We start from the raw sequence: 22,584 nt of genomic DNA, 5'->3' as shown, positions 1-22,584 counted from the left end.
ACGTATGTGCCGACAAGGAATCAAACCCACAACCTTTCAGTTATGGGATGATGCTCCAATCAACTGAGCCACACCAGCTAGGGCTCACAATCCTCTTTCATTGTTCCACAAGCTGACATGGGAAGGCATCTCTGAGGAGGTAACTTTTGAAGAGGTAACCTAAAAAATGACAGGAAGCTAGCCTGCAGGGGTAGCACTCCATTTCAGTATATTTGGATTTCTTTATAATATATCTTTATGCATTTAAAAACATGCTGAGAATAGGTTTGTGAGCTTTGCCAAAGGGCACCAAAAGATCAAGAGCACTGGTAGGGAAGGTGCATGGTTAAGGTGCAGTGAGTGAGGAGCTAATGGTACAGGTGACTGTTAGCGCCCTTTCCCCTTCTCTTCTGAATGCAGGAACCTAGTTCCAGGAGGCTCCTGGCCTTTGGATTCCAGTAGACTGTGAAGGTGATTGGGAGGAACTCAGCCCACACCAAGAGTTAATATCTTGCTCAGGTGTGGTTCAAAGTGACTTAACCAGGTGGGCGTAGAGCAGCAGTTGCCCCCAGCTCAGCAGAACTAAATGAAAAATGAGTCCTCAATATTATCCAGGTTGCCTGAACATTTCCTATAAATGCTGACGATAGTGAGCACATATAAAAGGAGAAAAGGACAAAGACAGAGGAAGGTTTAGATTGAAATTACTTATAGTAGCCCATCCCCAACCCTTAAAACATGTTTTGGAGTCCATTAACAAGCTGTGGCAAAATTTGTCTTAACTCAAACTTCTTTCCCCCAGAAAACAATACAAATATACCTGTATATTATGAAGTTAAGTGTGTTTAAAATATAAGCATAAATTAAACTGTTTTCCTACTTTTGAGATAGGGTATGTGGCAAAATGGTTATAACCAATAATGGCTACAGAGACTGCCAAGGAAATAGTAAGATGAACCCCCAACAGATTTATGGCTTAGGACCTGCGGAAGACAAACATGGTGACTAATTTCACCTTGTGGTAACCCCTAAACTCCTTATAGGCACATTGTAATACATTAACATACTAAACAACACGGTCATGGGAACGGAAGGCCCACATAAAGACACTAAATGGCCGATAGAGCTCTTCCGGGAAGTCTTCATCCCTTTTCTGGAGAGATCCTGAATATTCCTCTCCCTTATTGAATGTCTTCCTCTTCCATTAAATGGCATCAATAAAAAAATAAATAAACCCTTAAAAGAGGGGCTGCTCTGTCTGTGGAAAGACCCACTCTCTGTTTCACTGCATCACTAATAAATTCTCTCTCCCTTCAAACTGTATGCTGGCTCGTCTCGGAATTGTTTCTTGCGCAAAGCCAACAACTCCCATGTGTAGCTGACCTTCGGGTTCCCGGACCCCCAGAACGCCTGCATCACTTTTACTTCTGATTGACCAGCAATTGGTAGCAACTCCTTACAAATAGTGGCTCCTTCCTCCTCTACTCCTCTCCTGTGACAAACCTGAGCCAAATACTTTGTCATAAGAGAGAACACCATTTAAAGAAACTCTATTTTATGTTATGCATATTAAATTAAATATCATTTTAATCCCTACTAAGTGAACTTTATCAAATACCAGTATTCTTACAGTGTTTAAATAATAACACATCAAAGCTAGTGTTGAAATACCTAGAAGTCTTGTTTGTTTACTATGAAACAAACAGGGCTTTCGTTTCCAGTGAGAATTATCCAAATGGTACCAGTTAATTATTCTATTTTTCAAATAAAGAAAAATCTAGCACTTCGGAGTGTTTTAAATGAAGGTGACTTGAGTCTCCTGTAGGCGCGGAGCCCTTTCAGCAGGACAGAAGCACTAACTGGAGAATGGCTGCCCTCTCACGCCCTCCCTCCCACCCCCCTTAAAAGCAAATAACTCAGTTTTTGGACTAAACCAATTTAATCATTGATGGTTGCTAGTAAAAGAAAAGTTTTCTAGAGATTCCAAGGCCCTTTCCAGCACAGTGAGAAAAAAGGGTTGGGGGAGAGGGAGAGAAAAAAAGACCCCCACACAAACAGTGAGGAAAAAGTCAGATCCAAATTCCTGAGCATTTGGCCTTTTACACAGTTGATCTTTATTTTCTCACATGGGAAAATGAAGAGAAGATTAATCTCAGAAAAACCAAAGAGGGTGGTGAGTGAAAGGCCTTAGCAGGATTTTGCTCGAGTTCCATTTCCATAGCAATGGGCTCAAGGTGTCCTTGACAAAAACAGAGGTTTTCACTGTTAAGATAAACAAGCCTATGAATAAGCGAGGCACACATATTGTCTGCAGAAAATAGCGTCTTATCAGGATTCGCCCACTCCTCCCACAAAGGCTTGTTTAATACTTGTATCCCATGATACTGCAGCTTTTAATTCAGCATAGAAAAATACAATTCATTCATCATAAAGTGTTTTCTGCTTTTGTTGCCAAAAAATTTAAATTGTTATTAAAGAGCAATGACTGATCAAAATCATAATTGCACACAGACAAACCACAAAAGCACCTGAAAGTTCACAAGTATGTTTAAATTTTATATCCTCCCCATCACCCTGGAAAGGTACTGTTTTTCTTCACTCATTCCAAATCCTTACAAGAGTGAACTTCACTACTCCACTTAAAGGAAAGTGGAAAAGCAAGGACAGACTTTAAACTGAATATCACCAGTCTTGTTGAATTAGAGTTTCACGATATTCTATCACTCATAACATTTGTACTGTTTATATAATTTTTTAAATCCTCACTCAAGGATATTACTATTGATTTTTAGAGAGCGGGGAGAGAGAGAGGGCCATCTATCCATTGCTTCCCATATGTACTCCGACCGGGGATCAAATCTTCCTTCCACTAGGTACGCACCCTGACCTGAATCGAATCCACCACTTTTGGTGTATAGGACAATGCCCCAGCCAATTGAACAACCGGGCCAGGGCTGTACTATTTACATCATTTTTAAATACCCTAAAACATCAATTAATTCAACATTTTTTTAATCAGCCTAAACACTTCTGAAAACCATCAGCTTTTCTACAATCCCTGGAAGGTTTAATTATTTCTTCCCCTTTCCTCTGCACTTCCACGCTCTCTTGTATAGATTTTGCTTGCTTATTCTTTAAAACTCTGACATCTCCATTTTGGAATGTGCCCAGGGCTGCTTCATGGGTGTTTGACCAGTACTGTTGCCCTTGGTTTAATACTCTGCTGAAACTGCTTTGAAATTTTTCAAAATTTAAACAAGGGGTCCCACATTTTCATTTTGCACAAGCTCTTCAAGTTATGTTACTGGCCGTGGAAGTGGCCAGTGGTAGCTTCAGTAGAGCACTGTCCTCACAAGTGTCCACGCACCTCTGATGAAATCATTTGACAATCTGTATAGCATCACCACATCTAACTGAACAGCAGTACCAGGACCCCAAGGTAGCCAGATCCACCCATTACTGCTCCTTTTATTCCACTGCATATCTAGAGACATTTTACAAACAAAGAAATCACTTAAGGTATCTTTCACCTTAGACACTAACAACTAAATATGCCAATCAAAAGTTCATAGAGTTCAATTAAATTGGTACCATTCTCACTGAGATAAATAACAATTTATTTTCTCAGTTCCAATATCCTTGTTTTTTTTCTGAAACTGTGTTGCCTCTTAATAGATACATACATTTAATATAGTTGTTTTCCTATTTTTATAAAGCTGTTACTAGGTCAAGGACATGCATAAGCATTATATTCACTGTCTCCAGTCCTTGCCTCACATTTGCTCTTCACTCAACTTCAGTTGGAATTCTGTCCTTTGAAATCACTAAAAATGCGCTTTTCAAAGTCTCTATTAACTTCCATTTGGTCAAACCCAACATGAAGTTTACCTTCAGTTTACTTGACCACACAGTGGCTTTTGTCAAAAATGACCTTTCTCTCTTTCTTAAACATGTCTTCTTTTGGCCTCCATCATGCTATAGACTCATAAGTTTTCCTCTTGTCTGTCTCTCCTAGTTGTCTTGGAGGTCTCCACCTGAACTGATTTCCTTAGAATGCAGAAGGCAGCTCATTCACCAAACAGGTGCATACTCATGGGGAAAGTGGAAAGAAGCATACTTCCCGAAAAAGACATCTCAAAAAAAAGAGGTGCAACATAACATATATTGGGTTCAGGGCAAACACTTGGGTTTCTCATCTCATGTGCCCAACATTTCCTTCTTTAATATTATTAATCCAATTTAGGATTAAAATCCTAAAAAGGCATCATATGTGTGGCAAGTAAATAAATACACTGGGTTGTGGAGTTAGCAGAACCTCAACAGTGGCCAAAATAAAACTAACATGAGTTTAATAATCATAGATGCAGGACCTTCTACTTTCCTCCCAAAATCACCACAAGCACAGCATAGTCTTGGCAAAGGTGCAAAAGATGCTACAGTTCCTGGTGATAGAGATTTACAATATGAGAATAGTATTAATGAAAAATGTTAACATGATCTAAGGTTCAATCAATAATGCTATACTATTAAAGACAGGAAGATGGCCATTAGCCACCACAAATTTAATAACTGTGACTTAACTATGCACAAAATATTTGAATGTCATTCTGTGCTCAAGCTTGCAAGGAGGAATTTGAGAATTAGAGCGGTGCTTCTCAAACTTCATATATACTAATCACCTGGAGATCTCATTAAAATGCAGATTCTGATTCTGCTGCTCTGGGGGCAGCTGAGATGCTTCATGGCTAAGCATCTCCCTGGGGTGGCTGCTTTGAGTTCAAAAGATGAAATGACCCCTTGGTTTTTTCCAGTTCTAACACTCTGGAGTTGGCCAATTCAGCCAAACCTTGGCACAAAGATCATCAGCCTGATTAGTGAGATCATGCTTCCTCCAGCAGTTTTCTGTCACTATTTAACTAGAACTCCAGACTTTCCATCCTGCATTCAATTCTTGTAGACTTTTGACAGCTATTTTTAGAGGGAGTGTGGTGCTTCAGTCAGGACAAAGGTTTTTGGCTTACTGTAAAGAGGAAAAAACCTTCAACTGCTCCAAAACTAAACGTACTACATATAAACAAGGTTGACTGAGCATCCAACAGGGAAATCTATTAAAACAAACCAGTGGATTGATTTTTCAGCCCTGTTCCACTCAAATGATGCTGTCATTGTTCTGGTTCATTCATATCGAAAATATACTTTTAAAGATGTGAAACAGTATTAATATAATGTTAAAAGGAGGACATTTACATAGCATTATCTAATTTCCGACAGGAGGCTACCCCTTTAAGCCCAAGTCCTGCCAGTGACTGGTATTCTGACCAGTCTGATGTAGCAGAAATTAGGTGGCCTGCAGGCGTCTATTCACAGAGGGCGTGCAGGGAGAGCTTTGCACAAGGTAGGGAGAGGTCGGTCAGAGAGGAGAGCAGGACGCCTATTCCCTGGCTGCCTCAGGACCTTGCATATGAGATTCCAGAAAAGGGTCTAGACCTAGGTGACAGATGGAGAGGAAAAAGTTGTCAAGAGAGCCTCTCAGAACAAAAGCAGGGCCATCAGAGAAGGTGGGCTGTCTCCGCATTCTGATGAAAAAAACAGTTTGAGAGAGGTGAGGAAGGTCAAGGACTTGCAGCTTATCACCACAGCAGTGCCCTTCAGACTCTATTTCTCTCTCTCTCATTAAAATAAATTTTTAATGTTATATTCCTTTTATTTTTTAACTTATTCACTATAATATATTTTATTATGATAATATAGACAGAAAAAAATGTACTTTATTTCCATACACCAGTCATGAAGAAATCAGAACCCAGGCCAGATCACAATAGATTACTCTCGAATAAATCACATTTATATACATCTTCTGTAACGCTCTTTCTTTGAGAACAACCACTAAAACAAAACGGCCAGCCTTTACTACACGCTCCATTGCAGTTCACATGCACGGTTACCACTTTAAGCAAACTGCGTATCTTCAACTGATATGCTGTCAAACAGTGAGTTTTTTCAGTTCAAGTCGTACCTTCCATACTTACATTTCCCCAGTTGTTCTTGTTCTTCATTCCCAGTTAGCACCTAGCATGGAGCTCTACCTGCTGTTTTCTCCAGACACAGGCTGTTTTCACCCCGAAGAAATCAGCAAGTTTAAGGGCCTAATTTGCATACAGGAGAATGAACGTCAGTCCTTCTTTCAACTTCTGGGTTGAAACTCCCAAACTGCCAACAGAGCCCTTTTTTGAAAGCAGGGACTGCAAATTCCAGTTCTTCACTACAATTGTGCTGACCAGTACTCACACTGAGGATATACACTGAAGTTTGACTCAAGATGAACATCCATTTAAACAAACGATAACTAGTACAGTATATGAAATTAAGATACTTCAGCAAAGATGGTTGTATCACGTGTGTATACACACCCATGTGTGTGTGCTTATGTTACACATGTTAAACTGCCCATAAGCACCTAGCACTAAAATCGGTGCTGCACCTTCCCGAGGCCGTCAGGCGCAGTCTGATCGGGAAGACTGCCCGCATCCCAGGGGCACCCGCCGCAGCACTCTCCATCCACACCAGCACTTACTAATTTGCAAAGGGAATATCAGAAGTGGGTTATTAGTAAAATTGGTGGATGGTTAATGGCATGATGAATAAGAGAAGTGGATTCTCACTAGAGAAATTCTTGGTTGTCAAGATGTCTATATAAATTAAAATATTTCACAGGAACTTCTTGGCAAGAGCAGAGTAAAGAGGTTGAAAACCCTCCCCTAAAATAACAATTACATAACTGGAGAAAATTTTCAAAAACAACCACTTCAGGACTCTGAAACCAAGAGAAGACTAATGACAAACTGGGAAAGTTTTCTTTATGAAAAGCAACAGAGTTTCAGGCTGGACCAGCAGAAAGAAGCAGCCCCTCTTCCTAGGGCTGTCCCATGCTCTTCCAGCTCATCAGCATAGATTAGCAAGGCAGAGCAAGTGTGAAAGCAGCAATTTCTCTACAGAAGACCCAAAAGTTGACTTTTTAATTTATTAATTTTAGAGAGAGAGGAAGGAAGAGAGACAGAATGAGAGACAGCGGGGAGAGAGACATGGATTTCTTGTTCCGCTTATTTATGCATTCATTCATTGGTTGCTTTTTGTATGTGTCCTGACCGGGGATAAAACCTGCAACCTTGGTGTATCAGGATGACGCTCTACCCAACTAAGCTACATGGCTAGAGCCAAAAGCTGACTTGATTTGGAGCAGAGAGTAGAAACACGTGCCCAGCAATGTTGTCATAAAAATCATAAACTCTAGATAATGAATGGGGAAAGCTCCTGAGGCGGGGGTCTCAGCAGAAGCAAGCTAATGACAGCTGGCCCACCCGCTTCACAGGGAGACCCTGGAGACAGGAGTGCCAGAGAAGGGCTAGATCCGCTCTTCAAATATCCCTGGCTTTTTTACTGAGAAAGAGTAAAATGCGTAAGAGAAAACTGAACAGGAGAGATTCAAGACCAATACACTGAAAACGACAAAACATTTCTGAGAGAAATTAAGGAATATGAATGAAGAGATGTTTCTTATTCATAGATAGGAACATTCAATATTGTTAGACAGCAATTCTCCCCAAACTAATCTATGGGTTCAACTAATTCCCATCCCAAATCCCAGTTGGCTTTTGTTGTAGAAACTGATAAGTTAATACTAATGGAAATGCAAAGGTTCTGGAACTGTCAAATGAATTTAGAAAAAGTAAAAGAAATCAAATTGCTTATACTACTTATTTTAAAATTTATTTCAAAAGCCGAAGAAATCCAGACAGTGGAATATTAGCTTAAGAACAGACATATGGATTAATGGAACAAAATAGAGAATCCAGAAATATACAGTTACATTTATGGTTGATTGATTTTCGGCAAAATGCCAAGGCAATTCTGTCTTTTCCATAAATGAATTTACCATGCATGAAGTGCCGGTAAACTCAATATGGATCACAGATGTAAATGTAAAAGCTAAATGATAAAACTTCTAGAAGAAAATATAGGATAAAATCATTGTGATCTTAGGTTAGGCAAAGAATTTTTAAATATGACACCAAAAAAATTCATAAAGTAAAAATTTGATAAAATGGACAATAAAAAAATGCTTGGCATTCCAAACACACCATTAAGAATATAAAAAGGGGAAAGTCAAGAAACATATAGCAAGGACTCATGGACAAAACCAAAGAGGAAGAGCTGAGGGAGGGAAGGAGAGAGGGGGCAAGGGAAAGTGGTGGGGGGGAGGCAGAGACAAATGTATTTAAAAAAAAGAAAAGAAAGCTGGAAAAAAAAGAAGTATAAAAAAATATAAAAAGACAAGTCATAGACTGAGAGAAAATATTTTCAAGTCATATTTGTGATAAAGGGTATGTATCCAGAACTTTAAAAAAAATCTTATTTATTGATTTTAGAGAGAGAGAGATCTATTTGTTGTTCCACTTATTTATGTATTCATTAATTGCTTCTTGAATGTGTCCTGACCAGAGGTCAAATCTGCCATCTTGGCGAAGCAGGATGATGCTCTAACCAACTGAGTTACCCAGCCAGGGTCATATGAAAAACTCTTAAACTCAATACTCAAAGACAAAAAAAAGTAAAAATTGAATAAAATGCTTAGATTTTTTAGTAAAGGGGATATATGAATAACTAATAAGCATATGAAATATGCTCAATATCATTAATTATTAGGGAAATGCAAATTAAAGCACAAAATATTTTAGTGACTTCACAGTCACTGAAGTGTCTATGATCAGAACGAGACAATATGTAGTGTTGGTAAGGATTTGGAGAAACTGGAATCTTCAGACACTGCTATATTTTACACTATAAATTGGTGCAGTCTCTTAGGAGAAGAGTTTGATAACTTCTTTTTACAAGTAATATAAATTTAACACATGATTCATATTCTACTCCTAGGGATTTTGCTCAAAAGAAATGAAAACATTTCTATACAAACACTTGTATGTGATTGCTTATAGCATTACTCTAATAGTCCTAAATGATAACAGTCATAATGTCCATCATCTGGTGACTGGATAAGCAAAATGTGGTGTATCTTCATGACTGAATACCGTTCAGCATAAAGTGAAACGAACTACAGATACATGCTACAGTATAGATGATCCTAGAAAATATCACGTTAAGTTAAAGAAGATAGACACAAAAGGCTACATACTGTATGAGCCCATACAGCTAAAATTTCCAGAAAAGATCAATCTAAAAGTACAGAAAGCAGATTATTGCTTGGTGCTGGGGTCAGAGTGGGAGTGGGGACGGAGGGCACACTTGAAATCTGGAAATCTTCCCCACCAGGTTGGGTGATGACTGCACAACACTCTAAATTTACTAAACAATCATTGAACTATTCATTTCCAATTGACAGAACTTTATGGTACATAAATTTTACCTAATAAAACTGTTAAAACCTGTTGGAGATTCTCCTTACACTTATATGCACAGGATACAAAATCATGCAGCCTGAAGCCTGCATTTTGAAGGACGATGAAGCCACCTGATCCCTAAAGTGTCCTGTATCCAGACAATGGTTTAGGAGGGTTGCCGATTGCCAGCTGCTGAGTCAAAGGAGAAGTCTGCACATCCAAAGGGCAGAAAAGTTTCAACTCTATGAAATGTATAGGGAAAAAATGTATAGGATATGGTTTTGGACCTGATTGGTAATTAAGGTATGTTAATAATGTATAATATGTAAGCTGGTGTTTGGTTGAAGCTATGTTTAGATCAGTTGATAAAAACCAAAGAGACATCTATTTTCTTTACTAGCTGATTCCTTCATTTTGGAATTATTTTAATATTGAATTTGAAATTATTTCTTTCATAAAACTGTTTGATGCATAAATTTTCAGGGTTCTTTTGACCACATAAAATGAGGTGCATCTTAATTTAGTCAACTATAACAATTAAAACTAAATCAACCAATTGGAAACCACTAACAACATAGAAGATGTTATGCTCATATTTCTGATGAGAATAAACTCGTTCAGTAGTAACTGGTATTTATCAAACAAAAATCCATGTGTGACATCAACTCTGTATGCCTTTGTTCTTCCCTGAGAAGACAAGGATGGCTTAGCCCAGAATGTCCAGAGGAGAACGGCTCTTCCCCTACTTAAACAAAGCCCTCCCAAGGCAAGCAGGAACAGTTCCTTAAAAAAAAACAGACAAGCACACAAAGAAAAACTCTCTATGAAACTATAAGAGCTAGTAAACAAATGCCCGCATGTCTGAAGTCACACTTTTTAAAATAAAAGAAAATCCCATGCAATAGAAATGTAGTGTTGAATCAGATTTCTCCTTCTGTTTATTGATGTATTCTATAGTTGTAAATGGAGTTATATTGGTGTAGGAGACATTCAGACACAAAAATATCTCCCAGATCTAAACCGATCAACCTACTTAGGAGGATTCTCTAGGCACTTCTCAAGCTTACTTGACTATAAGCAATGGGGTTCAAGGACCACTAGTCACCAGTGTATAGAATATTCTAGAAACTTAACAAATACTTGCTGAATGTGAGTTAATGAATTGCTGGCTTGAAATGCCTAGAAGCCATTGGTTCCAAATCTAGAAATAAGGTGTTTTTTTTTTAATATAATCTGAATTTGAAGCCTACATTAAATATTCAGCATCAGTCAATATTTTAATTACAAAACATAATCCATTTTTTCTTTGTACTGATCTGGTAGATGGATAAAAACACAAATTAATAATCCCTTCAAGTTATTAATTACTTCCTCATTACCAGATTCAGTGGTTCCTCTCTCTCCACATTGGGACCTTGTCTGAGAGTGATTCTTCTTTCCACCGCTGGGCTGTAAATGATCACTGTGTTGACATTTAGAATGTGAGCTAAGGACATTCCAAAAATATTTGTCCACCCTCTGCCCTAGTTTGATCATCTGTATTCTTCCTCGTTCTCTGTCCTCAATTACTATCTGGGTGTCCTGCTAAGGTCCCTAGCCTTCTGGAGCTGACGTCCTGTTCTTTTCCTGCCCACTGTTTCCAGATTATCACTCTGCTTAGTGACTTCCTCATGCCAACTGTCTGTCTCTCTGGATCTCAAAATAATGGCCATTAGATCACCTTCTCATCCCTGTTGCTTGTCTGCATTGGGACTTTCATTCATTCATCCAACTAATATTTCCAGAATCAACATTAAATGTCAAGCACTGTGCTAGGTATTAGAGATGAGAACAAAAATCTCTGCCCTTGAGGAGAAGCAGGGAAATTAACAAAAAGTTACAAAATGATGTGCTTAATACAATGTACAGACAAATTGCTCTGGCCACAAGCAGGAGGAAAGTTGTGACTGAGTAGATCTGAATATGTCAGAGTGCCACTGGTGAATAAAGGGCTTTCCATGTACTAGGGCAGTGTGTTCAAGGCTCAGAGATATGAGTCCCATGTCACACTATGGGAAGCATCAATATATCAGAATGGCCAAAATTCAGCCAGCAGTGGGTGACAAAGCTGTGGAGAGGCCTGAACAGGGTCAGATCACAGAGCACCTTGTAAGTCCTGCTCAGAAGAGAGTGAGAAACCATTGAAGCCATTCCACAGGGATGGGATGGCAACTGCACAGTCCATTAACGCATGGGGCACTTCAGATGCCAGTGGCTTTCTAAGCTCTTAGGAAACTGCATCAATGTCCACATCAGACTTCATCCCAAAACCTGCAGCTGGGCTCACACTTCCAGCAGCCCCTGCTCCACCTCAGGAGATGAGGTCCAGATTCTGACTTTGTCAGTCAGGGGTTAGTCAGTATAATACCTCTTCAAGCACCTTTCACTGGGGCTGATCAACGGGTCAGTATAGGTGGTGTGAGTGTGTGCGTGAGAGTATGTGTGTGGTGGGGATGCTGAGGCTGTAGAAGGAAGAATGGCTCTTACTTTGCTGTGTGGAACTTGAAGGGAAATAATAAGCCAAACACCGGGAGTGGGGGGAGGTAAAACTTCTGAAGGAAGCCTGGAAAAGTAAGTGCAATTAAAGGCAAGGCCAGAGAAAGACAGGAGTAGTAGGTGCCTAAGGACAGCAAGGCTTTGGAATCTCCAGACCCGATTAAATCAAGAGAGAAGGAGGGGGCCCATAAAATCTCAGAGGAAAAGGTACATGTTGCTTGCCCATGGAGAGGTTGAGAAGGAGGGACAGAGCACAAGTAATGCTTACATTTGGAGCACAGTTAATGAATTTTGGATGAATTAAAGAATGAAAAAAATAATTCAATCAATCAACCACTCAAGCCTTCAAGACCAGATCTTATCCCAAAACACGAGGAACTCTAAACGCTGTATTTGGTTAGGCGTACTTTTAAAAGAAAGAAGAGTCTTCATAAGTGACCATGTCAGCAAAGCGAGACCAACACTGTTCATTTACATGGGAGCTCAACTATTAATGAATGTCTACTGAGCACTTACCAGTGACAAACACTTGATGAGAGGCTGCTGGGTAAAAAGAAGGAACTGACTTTCTCTGAGCAACTTCAATGACCCAGGGTCTCAGTGCAGGGATCCCTTACAGCTTTGGGTGTATATTATCATCCCCACAGAGCAGTCAGAATAGCCTGAACTAGACAACAGAGCAGGCAGAATAGAATGAAATAGTAAATGAAGAGGGTGGGGCACCTCTATGCACAAAGCATTAGACTGCAGCCAATGGCAGGCGCAATGGGATCAATTGGGATCAATGCCCCAATCTGCACCCCATGGACAAGCTGGGGTTACTACCACCAGGTACTGCATTCCCTTCCCATGCCCGCACTGTGGTGTAATTGCATTCTCTGGTACAGCAAAGCTTATGGTGCTAACTTACTGGCTTTCAACACAGGCTGTGGAGTGGAATCACCTGAAGGGAATTTCTGAAATGCACATGACCAGGCCCCACCTCAGACCACATAAATTATAGTTCCTGGGGTAGGACCTGGGCCTTGATGCTATTAAAATCTAATGTACAGCCTGGAGGGAGAACTTCTATATTAACTGTGCCTGTTTTCCTAGAGCACACAGAAAAGCTAGCTCTGCAGGTGAGCTCTGAGTTCCCGTGAAAGAAAGGGAACCTAAGGAAACTGATATTACCTAGCAGGGTGTTTGATGTATCAGCTGTTTCTACAACTTCAGCTAAGGCTGTGCCCCTCCCTTCACTCCTCCCCACCTTTCTCTGCCCCATGACTTGGCCTACTCATTTCAACATGGACCTGCATGACTATAAGCAAGCAAAATATAGACAGCAACTTCCACTATTGTGACTTTAATCCCTCCAGTCCTTCTTAGACTATTATGTCTTATGGAGAGCTTTTTTTTTTTTTTTCAATGTATGCACTTTCAGTTCTGCAAACTTCAAAAGCAAGTCCACCAAGAATGTCAACAACTGCCTTGGAATCATAATGAGGAGAGCAGTTGAGAATGGAGTCCTCAAGACACACTAGCCATTGTAACCATTGCACATCCCTGACTCAGGGACCCAATATATGTTCAGTGCATGCATGAATAAGTGAATAAATGAATGAGAAAACACAGGGAAAAAAATAGGAAAAATGAATAGAAATGAAAATCCCACAAGAAAAGATTTCCTACCCCAAAAAGGTATAAACTATTTAAGATGCCATCTCCCTTAAAGAAAAGTGATGGGAGTTTTCAAAGGCATTTCACATGTTAGTATCTTAAACTCTCCCAACCTCAAACTTCTAGAATGAACGAAAGTATGCTGACAAAGCCAGGAAAAAAGTTTAAAAAAAAGAGTTGGGAAAACTAGATTTTGCTCATAAACAAAGACAGTGTTTTGGTGAAGGAGGTCAAAAGGTACAAACTTCCAGTTAAAAAATAAAGAAGTCCGCCATGAAGACTACAGTTAATAATACTGAATTGCATATCGGAAAGTTGCCAAGGAGATAATTAAAGTCCTCATCACAAGAAAAATAATTTGTAACTATGGGCTGATGAACATTAATTAGACTTATTTTGGTGATCATTTCCCAATAATATATATCTAATCATTATGTTGTGTACCTGAAACTAGTATGTTTCATGTGATATGTCAACTATACCTCAATTTAAATATAAATAAATAAATAAATGTATGTTGGAATTTGAGATTCAGAATAAGGAGGCTGAAAGGATAGAGAGTGGGAATTTTGATGGGTGGGGAGCGAGTGCTGGTCTACCACAGGACACAGCCACAGGACAGAAAGTAAGCCAAGTGGCAGAGATAGTTCTGAAAACAACTATTCAAACTAGAAACCCAAAGGGTCTGCTTGACAATGAACTGGTAAGGTCTTTGTGCCTCTGGATACCAAAATTTGAATATGGTTTTTGTAACAGATTCCAGTCCCCACCTAGACCTGCCAAGTGGTAATTCCTTGGGTGGTATGTAACCTGGGAGGCTGGAGGACCTCATGCTCAGAGCGGGCCAGGACTCAGGCTGGGTGTGCAATCCAGAGACGAGATAAGGGTTTCATGGTTCCTGAAACAGCTCTGCCACCTTGGGTGTCACTGCCCTCCCACTGCCAGGTTTTAGTACTAGAACCCTGTGCCCTCAAGTTATTTGTGTATTGAAAGAAATATTCTGGAAGCTAAGGTTTTGATTTTTGAAGAAAAATGTCCCTTCTTTTTGGCTTTCACTGATGGCGTTCAGGGCAAGCCATCTAAAAGAGGACCAGATGGCAACTCTGGCTGGGTGGGAACTCTGACTTACAAAATACGACGCAAATTCAGAAATAGGAGAGTTGACAAATGCCGTAACGCCAAGGCTGTTGCTAGGGCACTAAATTGCTGGCTGTGCATTGGGGATGCAATTCAGGAGAGTGGGTAATGGGAGCAAATCATGCAGCTGAAAGTCAATACATCCCTTGCAGTTAGGGGGGAAGGAGGTGTTCAGGACAGAGAATGAGGGTAAGTGCTAGTTGACTGTGACTAAATTTGGAGAGATTACGAAGGCTGGTGGGCTGTGGGCCGGAGAAGGAACCCTGTGAAGCAGGGAGCAGGGAGGCATTATGAAGGCAGTGCTTCGGCAGCATGAGCCTAACTGCAGTGTGAGACTAGAGTAAGGGAAAGAATGCCAGCACTATGCAAAGAGGCTGGTAATTGTAATTTAGACAGCTGGTGATTAGTTGCAGTGGTAATGGGGAAAACCAAAAACAAACTAAGGAGTTATTTAAAGGAAGAAACAAAAATTCAGAGGGGGAACTTGGACAAGGAGGTACAAAAAAATAAAAAAAGAAAGAAAAGGAAGGTGAAGCTGCGGGAACTGCAAGAATGTCACAAAGTGGGAGAAATAGGGAGGAGTCACTGGGGCAAGAAGGAGCTCCTGTGCTGGGATGGCAACAACAGGTCATCACTGTTTTGGAGTAAGATTCTGTCATTACAAAGAGGCTGGAAGACATTTAAATGTGTGGTGTATAATAATCAGTGCTGTGCCAGGAGGCTTTTTTCTTTCTAAATAGTCTCTTAATTAAAAATCATCTACTAAACTTAAGCATCTTCTTTATTGCTGTAGAGAGTTTCGCAGAGTTCTGGAAGGAAATTGTGGAGCAATGGAACCAAATGCAGCAAAGTCTTTATGGAATGAGAAAAGATGACATTTTCCATAAATACTGATTTACCTAAATTTGACATTCCCACCAGCAATACAGGAGGTTGTCCAGCACAAGAATTTGAGTCATACGGCCTGCTGGGCCAACAGATCACACTTAAAGATAACTTCAGGAATGAAAAGATTCAGACTTCAAATGGTAGATTCTTAAAAGAAAAACTAATATGCATGCACACACACACACTGAAATCAGAATTTTATGTGTTCCTACATTGGGGTTTCTGGATTAATACTCTGAGATAAATGCTTACCTAAGCAAGAATGTCATACACCAAGCTGCTCTGGAATCTCACTGCCTCCATTGTCTGTTTCCTGCCCCCAAGCAAGACACAAAATCACTGGGAACAAGTTAACCCAAAGAAAGCTCCCCTGGTCCAGACTTGAGAAAACAAGACCCAAGTAGAGGAGTTCTGTGCTATTAAATGGCTACTCTGACCATGGATTGTCGTCACCCTCAGTATAAAGGATGTGAAAATGCAACGAATCCAGCTGCAGTGCGGTATCTCATGCTGAAATAACTCCCTGGCAGGCGTGTTCCAACAGAATCCAAGTTCATGACCTTCAATAAATCACTTCTATAAAAGATCGTTTTCTCTTCATTAATTTTGAAATGGATTTATTTTACTCAATTGTCTGTGGATACATATTAGTATTTATTAGTATTTTAGAAATAAAACTAAGAAAAGAATTACTTGCAAACATGTAAATAAACTACATACATCTTTCATAGGAGACTACAATTCTCATGCTCATCCAAACATATCTGAGGAATGTAACTAAAAACTTCACCTAAGGTATACCATCAAGAGTTCTCTCTGGTTGTCCCCAGTTAACTTTTGTATTCAAAGAATAGGCTTACCTTTATTCAGTGGGAGTTATTTTTAAAAATCAAATTTCTCTGTGTTTGCCACAGGTCTTACAATCATAAGTCATACTTATTGATAAAATAAATAACACACGATCCTAAACTTCTAATGACATTATTCTCAAACTTGACTTCTCTAGATTATAAATCTCCTAAAATATAGTTTTAAAAATTATTTACTGTTGAAGGTATAGCTTGTTACTGCTATTAGAGGAGTACAGCCCTTATCAGGTGGCTCAGTTGATTGGAGCATCTTCCTGATCACCAAAAGATTGTAGGTTTGATTCCCAGTCAGGGCACATACTTAGGTTGTGGGTTCAGTTCCCAGTCAGGGTACATATGGGAAAAAACTGATCCATGTTTCTCTCTTACATTGATGTTTTTCTGCCCCCACCATCTAAAATCAACAAACATATTCTCAAGTGGGAATTAAAGAGAAAAGGAGTGCAATGTCATGAAATCAACTGACGATCTAGTTTTTAAATTCCAAAAGATCTAGGAAACATGGATTCAGTACCTTTCTGTGAAAGACTGTCTTAAAATGAACAAGTTGGAAGGTGGGAATTTTACAAGTACATACATTCAATGAGTGACATATTACTATCCTGTAATCGGTACATTGAGGGAATAGAATGGGGGAGGGCAGCGGAGAGAGGAATATGGCTCAGTATTTTATCAGGAAATAACCGGTACCTCCCTTATACTATTAGGGAGAAATACGTTTCATGAAGAAGCTCGCTTTAAGAGTTATATGAAGAAACAACTATGGAAGGATACTCAAGAAAACAAGAGTAGTGGTTGCCTAAAAAGAAGATGACAAAATCAAGACGATCTTTTTCTCTACAGCCGTTGGTACCTGTGTACCATGACTATGGATTAACTGTTCAAAAATACTCTTTTAAGTTACTTGATTCATAAGTAGAGATATTAATTTCAATTTGGCTCAACAAAGATTGGTGGCTGTTAACTTTCAGGAATGTCAAAAGCAATGAATACACAGATGTAAATGTAACAGTTGCTGCCCTCAAGAAGCCCAAGCCGGTGAGTGACGCAGGGTAGCGAGCCCATTGTTTACCCCACCGTGGGCTCAACATGGGCTCATAGAACAACAATATAACAGAAGCACTAAGTCGAGTTCACTGGGAAAGCCTCCAGGGACCTGGAAGGTTTTCCAGGGTGTTAAAACCCAAAGGGGGGACTTGTCCTGCACTTAACAGCCCCTGAGCTGGGAAACACTGATGAGCTACGAATGGGTGCAGGTGTGCCCAAGATTACACCCTTCAGCTCTGGAGCAAAAGGTGAGCTGGGGTTCCAGTCTCCTCAGTTTACCCCCAGTGTGACCTGCGCCAGTGTCATCTTGTGTGTGCATGTTATGAAATGAAGAGTTTGGGAGGCGTTGGTCCAGCATAGGGTGGCGTTTCTAGAAAAATAAGTGGTGGCAGTAGTGAGGAAGGACAGAGGAATTGAGGGAGGCCCCCTGAAAGAACCATCACAATATTTCAGGGGAAAATCAAACAACTAGTCAGCAGTGGGGTCAGAAAATGAGAGACAGATTGCAAAGATTTTCAGCTGCTAAAATCAACAAGTCTTAATGATCGAATGAATGTGAGCAATAACAAAAGGAGCGGTTGCCTGGATAATGAGCACACAGGACAGGCATAACAATGAGAGAGTCACCATCATGGATTGCATGCCCGTGGCACCAGGGCATGCCCAACACTGCAACAATGTTTTTCATGTGTTATTTAATCACATTAATCCCAACCATTTTATAAACAGGAAGATGTTAAGAACTCAGATATATAAAGAAACATAACCAATGTCATGGCTCATCCAAGTGGCAGGTCTGGTATTTGAGATCCAGACTATTTGATTACAAATGCAGACTCCAAATTTCTGAGCAACTATATATCCTGGAGAATATAGCTTGGAAGAGGGCCTCCCCAATAGTTCTGTGTAAAATAATAACGCTGTAGTGACGCATGCAGTTAATGTTTATCGAAGGCTAACCCTGTACTAGGCACTGTTCTAAGGACTTTTCCTGCATTGTTTCATTTCATCATTAACAGCCTCTTCCAGGGAGGCACAATTATTACTCCCATTTTACAGATGGTGAAACTAAAGCACAGAGAAACTAAGTAATTTGCCCAATTTTCCATAGTTAGTAAGGCCAGAGAATAAAACACCTAAAACACCAAGATTTATCCTGTCATTTTCCCACAGAAACTTTCTGTAGATGATAATGAATATCAGTAGGACTTTATGAATAAATTATTATAAAATGGTAGGGTGTCTCAAGGATGATTACCTTGAAATAAGTGGTCATGTAACCATTTTATGACAGTGGCTTATAAAGCAGCGCAGCTCTAAGAGGGGCACAAGACACTACAGAGCAGTGTAAATGTTTCTATCATGCCCGTCACATGTGAATCCTCGATCACACTAGATGAGCTACAGATGCCGGCTTTATATTTCGTGTCTGAAAAAGAGGATAAAAAGGAGTGGGCCAAAGTCCAGGAGATGTAGGAGGTAGGCAGTAATGTTTTTATTGTACACTTCTTTGTTCCTAACTGCTAAAATCAATATTTTTTTTATTGGCCCTTGCTTAGGGAATACAGCTCTAGGAAAGAAACGTGCGCCTTTGAAATCCATTCAGGCACACATACTTTACTAGTGAATACATGCATGCTAAATGGGAATAGTATGTTACTTATAAGAATGAAGTAAATTTTCTTTCATTCATGGAATAGATTTTTTCTTTACACTTGGAATTGTCTATTTATTACCTGTTGGGGGGTGGGGGAAACCGTTTAAAACAGAAGAGTTGATGAGCCAACCTGTGAAGTGACTATAATTCTATGTAACTCTCAGCTGTGGATTTAACATTATTTTTAGAAAGACACCACCTCTTATAATATACTTATACATAGATTACTTTAAACTGGTTACATTTCAAAGGAAATTAGCCATTGAGTCATAAGGTAACCTCGAGACTGCAGAAATGGTAGAGAACTGCCAATAATCTAAATGCTATGAGATAATGATTGTTTTCAAATAATACAAGCACCAGATAGCTACCTCAGAAATGATACAGTCCAGGATTATTATTTTATAACCACCACATTATACCATTTCACCAATCCATGCTATCTACATGGGGCACAGATACTTTTTCAAAAAATCAAAACTGTCCCAAAGATGCTTGTTAGGAAGGGTGATGGTTGATGGGGTGGGGACTGGAAGGCGACTTGAAAGATTCAAAGGCTCCAGCTGTGGGTGGTTTTCCACAGCGTCTTAAAACAGGAAAGCCCCATGTGGTCCACTTTCTCCAAACACCATTCATACTCGCCCAGGCCAAGTGCCGAGCCCCTGGAGGGGCACAGAAAACATTCAGGGCACCTCCTCTGTCTAGGACTTTCCATTTCTTATAACAATAAAGCGGAGTCAAGCTGCCCTCTCTCCCCACCCTGTGGGAAACCGGGACGTGTTCACTTTCTGCAACCTGAGAGAAATGAGGTTTGCAGCCTCAAAGCCTTCTCTCCCCCAGGCCCGCTCCTTTCTTTCACGGATAACTATGCAAATTGCTCGCTCTCCCGGCCCGGGCTCAGCGCAGAGCAGACGCCCAGCTATTCAAAGCTGTGTTGCCAGCTCCGGTCCAGTGCTTTCATCATGAATGCTTGAATGAATGAGATGGTCTCGTTTCTGCAGAGTTACTAACTCAGCACAATGCCAAAACGCACATTTTTCCCACGACGGCATTTCGCATTCTGCCTACTTATTTTTTGAAGTGTGTTTTCTTAACATTTATTTAATGAAATGTGTATTTGTGGACGTACGCCCATGGTCATGTGTTGCGTACATTAAGATGTTTCCAACAAGTATTTGTGACGGCTCAGCCAACAAGCAGAAGCGCTGTGAAGACTTAACCGAATGGGCGGAGTAGGCAATGGGGTTGTCCACAAACGAAAAGAGGGTTTCTCTCTCTTTCTCGTCATTGACAGCAGCTATGAAAATTAGCCTCTGGTTTTCCAAAACCTTGTCCCCAGAGCCACTGAACCCCTGCGGCGAAGAGCAGGCCTAGTCTTCCCTCCCTTCTCCGCCGGCTCTCTCACCCCAGAGTGACCACGGTCTGAACCAGCGAGTTCGGCCACCTCGGGGCTGCAGGCACAAAGCGCGCCGTTTCGGAGGGCAAATCTGTGCCCTGGCCGCCGTCTGCGGGGGCTGCACGGGCGATCCCCCTGCCTGGGGCAGCTGGCTAGAGGCGTGCTTCTCTCTCACCGTTCTCTCCCCAAACCTGGGCCGCGAGTGGCCCCAAGGACCCCATCCCCACCCGGCCGCAGACGATCAGGCTTCCCACCGCAGGGCAATGAGGGAGACCCGGGAGAAAGCCTTTGCCATCCACTCCCCGCGCGCAGCCAGCAGCCCCGCAGCTCGCCCGCCGCGCGACCAGCCCGCCAGAGCTTGAGTGCGCGGCGAGGTCGGTGCACCCGCTCTCCGGCGCCCCACTCCCGCCCCGCCCCCCGCGCACTGCTCTATTCTACGGCGCTCCGGTATTGCAAACGTCAAGGCATGGACCGCTCCGGCCCTCAGGAGTTTAAAGCAGGAGGTTCGGATGTCGGGGCTGCGTCCGTCAGGGGTGTCGTTCCCAGCCCTCTCCCGCCCCACTGGAAGGATCCTTACAGGAGCTGCGCGGGAAACCCACGTGTCCGATCCTTCAATCAGAGGCGAACGGGGATTCGCGCACCCACTTAAAAAGAGACAAAGCGTAGGGCTTTGTCCCGCAGCCGCCCGCCGCTCACAGAGGGACGGGGGACCGGGGCTCACCTTTCTGCTGGCACTGCGCGGCGACCCAGAGCACCGAGGCTAGGAGTGCGACCCCAGAGCCGCCCCTGCGCATCTCGCCGCTCTGCCGCTCGGTGGCTCTGCAAAGAAAGCCTCAGCCACGCGCGGGGACTCTACACGGAGCGCGAGTCTGCCGCTTCCCCGTGGGGCACTCGCCTCCCGCCAGCCCGCCCCTCGGACACACCCCCGCCGACCTCCGCCGCCACCCGCCCCTCCCCGCCGGGCCCGGGCCGCGGAAGACCCCTCCCCCAGGGAGGCCCCGTTGCTCAGCCCGCTGGGACCCGCGGGGACCCGCCGCTCCCAGGCCACGCTCGACCTGTCCGCCGGCCCTGCCCCTTGCGCAGAGCGTCCCCCGACACAGGATGGGGTGGGCGCTGACCCGCTGCAGCCGCCGGGTCCCAGTTCGGGGGGTGGGCGGAGAAGGTGGGCTGGGAGGGAGGAGAAGCTGCTGACGTGGGCCCGGATGGGTGCATTCCGAGAAAGCATTTACCCTGTTGACCCTTCCCGCCCTACGGTGGCTCTGAAGCCCGCCCGGCCCCGGGTGGCGGGACCGCTCACCGCGGCCGGGCACCGCCGTTCTTCCCAGCCCGCGCCTTCCATGTCCTCCACCCAGAGGGTGTCCTGGGGCCTGGCCCCCAACCTCCCTCCCTCGGAATAGGACCCAGGGTTTAGTTAACCACCGTCCTTATTCCCCAGAAGGTGGCCTGAGCCCTAGCCTCGAGCTTTCCCTCTCAGGAGGAGAATTCAGGCTTAACTGACCAGCCTTCCCCTCTCGGCGGCTGGCAGAGGATTTTAGGAAGATTTTACTTGAAATGTATTGTGACTTGTTTTCCACAGGGAAAGCAAGAAAGGTCGCTAGGACTTTATTATTATTATTAGTTTCCTCTTAATGCTGCAGAAAGAGGTCTCATTCTTATTGGAAGTTTAATCTTAACACAGGATTTCAACTGCTTTGTTGTTGTTTTTTTTTCCTTTTTAAACTACATCTGTTCCCCGTTAAAATGTTTTAAATTTCCTCTGACTTTTTCCTATTAAAAGTATATTCATTGCATTTTGTAGATTTCCCTTTCTCATAAAACAAACACACAGGATAATAAAATTTCCTTTACCCTCTCATGCTCTCCTTTTTTCTTTTTTCTTTTTCTTTTTCGGCCTGTTAGGGAGATAATTTTATCTCAGTTGTGTTAACAATTTGACAACTCTACCAATTCCAGTTTTTCTAAAAACACGTTCTTAAATCCTTAATGAATAAATTATCATTGTAATATTAGCAATTTTTTTCT

General features: G+C 41.9%; 1 protein-coding gene across 1 annotated transcript in view; it reads right to left on the bottom strand.

Annotated features, from left to right (window-relative positions):
* The window catches only part of LAMA1 (laminin subunit alpha 1), a 175,129-nt gene extending 153,773 nt beyond the window's left edge, over positions 1–21,356 (bottom strand). Inside the window, exon 1 of the mRNA XM_054587387.1 lies at positions 21,284–21,356. Within this exon, the coding sequence (XP_054443362.1) occupies positions 21,284–21,356 (73 nt within the window). The remainder of the gene's footprint in view (positions 1–21,283) is intronic.
* Positions 21,357–22,584: the final 1,228 nt, after the last annotated feature.

The sequence above is a fragment of the Pteronotus mesoamericanus genome, unplaced genomic scaffold (assembly GCF_021234165.1).
Source record: "Pteronotus mesoamericanus isolate MK-2021 breed Mesoamerican mustached bat unplaced genomic scaffold, CSHL_Meso_final scaffold_118, whole genome shotgun sequence".
In the NCBI taxonomy this organism is placed as follows: Eukaryota; Metazoa; Chordata; class Mammalia; order Chiroptera; family Mormoopidae; genus Pteronotus; species Pteronotus mesoamericanus.
This window is presented reverse-complemented; position numbering and strand designations above follow the sequence as displayed.